The sequence below is a fragment of the Triticum dicoccoides genome, unplaced genomic scaffold, assembly GCF_002162155.2.
Source record: "Triticum dicoccoides isolate Atlit2015 ecotype Zavitan unplaced genomic scaffold, WEW_v2.0 scaffold170956, whole genome shotgun sequence".
Taxonomy (NCBI): domain Eukaryota; kingdom Viridiplantae; phylum Streptophyta; class Magnoliopsida; order Poales; family Poaceae; genus Triticum; species Triticum dicoccoides.
The window spans coordinates 1-1,336 of NW_021221387.1; the positions used below are offsets into that span (position 1 = coordinate 1).

At 34.5% G+C, this 1,336-nt stretch overlaps 1 protein-coding gene across 1 annotated transcript; it reads left to right on the forward strand.

The window, feature by feature from the left end:
* Positions 1-3: 3 nt before the first annotated feature.
* Positions 4-1,202, forward strand: LOC119344502 (probable ubiquitin-like-specific protease 2B; the record flags this gene model as incomplete). Its single annotated transcript, XM_037614912.1, has 5 exons — positions 4-68; positions 160-327; positions 411-545; positions 910-991; positions 1,104-1,202. Coding segments are annotated over 5 exons (549 nt in total), but the record flags the coding sequence as incomplete, so codon positions are not given.
* Between the last annotated feature and the right edge of the window lie 134 nt (positions 1,203-1,336).

The following is a 1,336-nucleotide window of genomic DNA, read 5'->3' on the forward strand; positions in this document are numbered from 1 at the left end:
ACATATAACGTGAGGGACAAAACAAGTAAAGGGATGCTTGATGTTGAAATTTTTGAATTGTACATGGAGTATGTCCTGCCTTTTTCTTAGATTATTAATTTCCAATTTACATTTATTAGTATATTATTTTATAATTTGGTACTGCAACTGTTTATGTAGGGATCTTTGGACGGGCATACATCCGGAAAAGAAGAGTGACTATGCGTACCTTGATTCGATGTGGTTTGATATGTACATCATTGGGAAACATAAATCAAAAGTCCTTAAATGGGTAAAAGCTATGAAAATATTCACAAGAAGATATGTATTTTTCCCCATTGTTTATTGGTATGTTGCTCGCTTTCTTATCTTGCACAATCACTTATTTGATTGGCATGATACTGAATATTCACTTCCTTGACTATATGTAGGGGACATTGGAGCCTCCTTGTTTTGTGTAATTTTGGCGAGACAAACTACTTGGGTACTCCAAAGGGGCCACGCATGCTACTGTTGGATTCACTTAGAACAACACAGCCAAAGAGGTTGCCATCTGTCATCAACAGGTTTGATCCATTTAGTTCATCCATCTCTAAGCATCCAAAAAAAATATGAACACGATGATATATCTGGTTACATGTTTACATATTTCTCTATAGCATGCTGTCCACGAGTCAAGATATCAAAACAATAATGTATTGTTTTAGATTATTATCCATAATAGTAGCCTACCATGGTGTTTGTATGTCCAAAATTATATATACCACATGGTGCATTGTACTTAGACTTTGCATGGAATGGACGTCAAAAGCCAACCGAGGCCACAATTTATGTTCACATAATTGGTTTGGTCATATATATATAGCCCATAAATTCCAACCTTATTCTGAATCTCTTATATTTATTAAACCATTATTGCTTGTGTGCCAGCTTCATTATTGATATTTTAAAAACAGAAGAGCGGGAAGAGATAGGGCATTTCACAAATCAAGTCCAACTTGAGTTTCCTGAGGTGTGAAGTTTACATCTGGAACTCTGTCTATTTTTATACTTTGCTGAATTATCCTCTAAATTGGTGCTTCTTAATATTGTGATTTTTGTTTATGGTTCTTAAATAATTGCAGGTTCCACAGCAAAGTGGAAATGATTGTGGTATATATGTTCTGTATTTTATATACTGTTTTCTCAAATTCGAAAAATTGGGAGAAGATTTGAGCCAGCTGGTGCGTAACGGATTTGAAGCTTTACAAAATATTCTTATTTGTGCCTTGCAAAATCTTTTTCCAATTTGTTTCTTTACGCGGATTGTTACTAATTTGTTGATTTATGTGATGACCCTGTTCTAAGGGTGCATTGT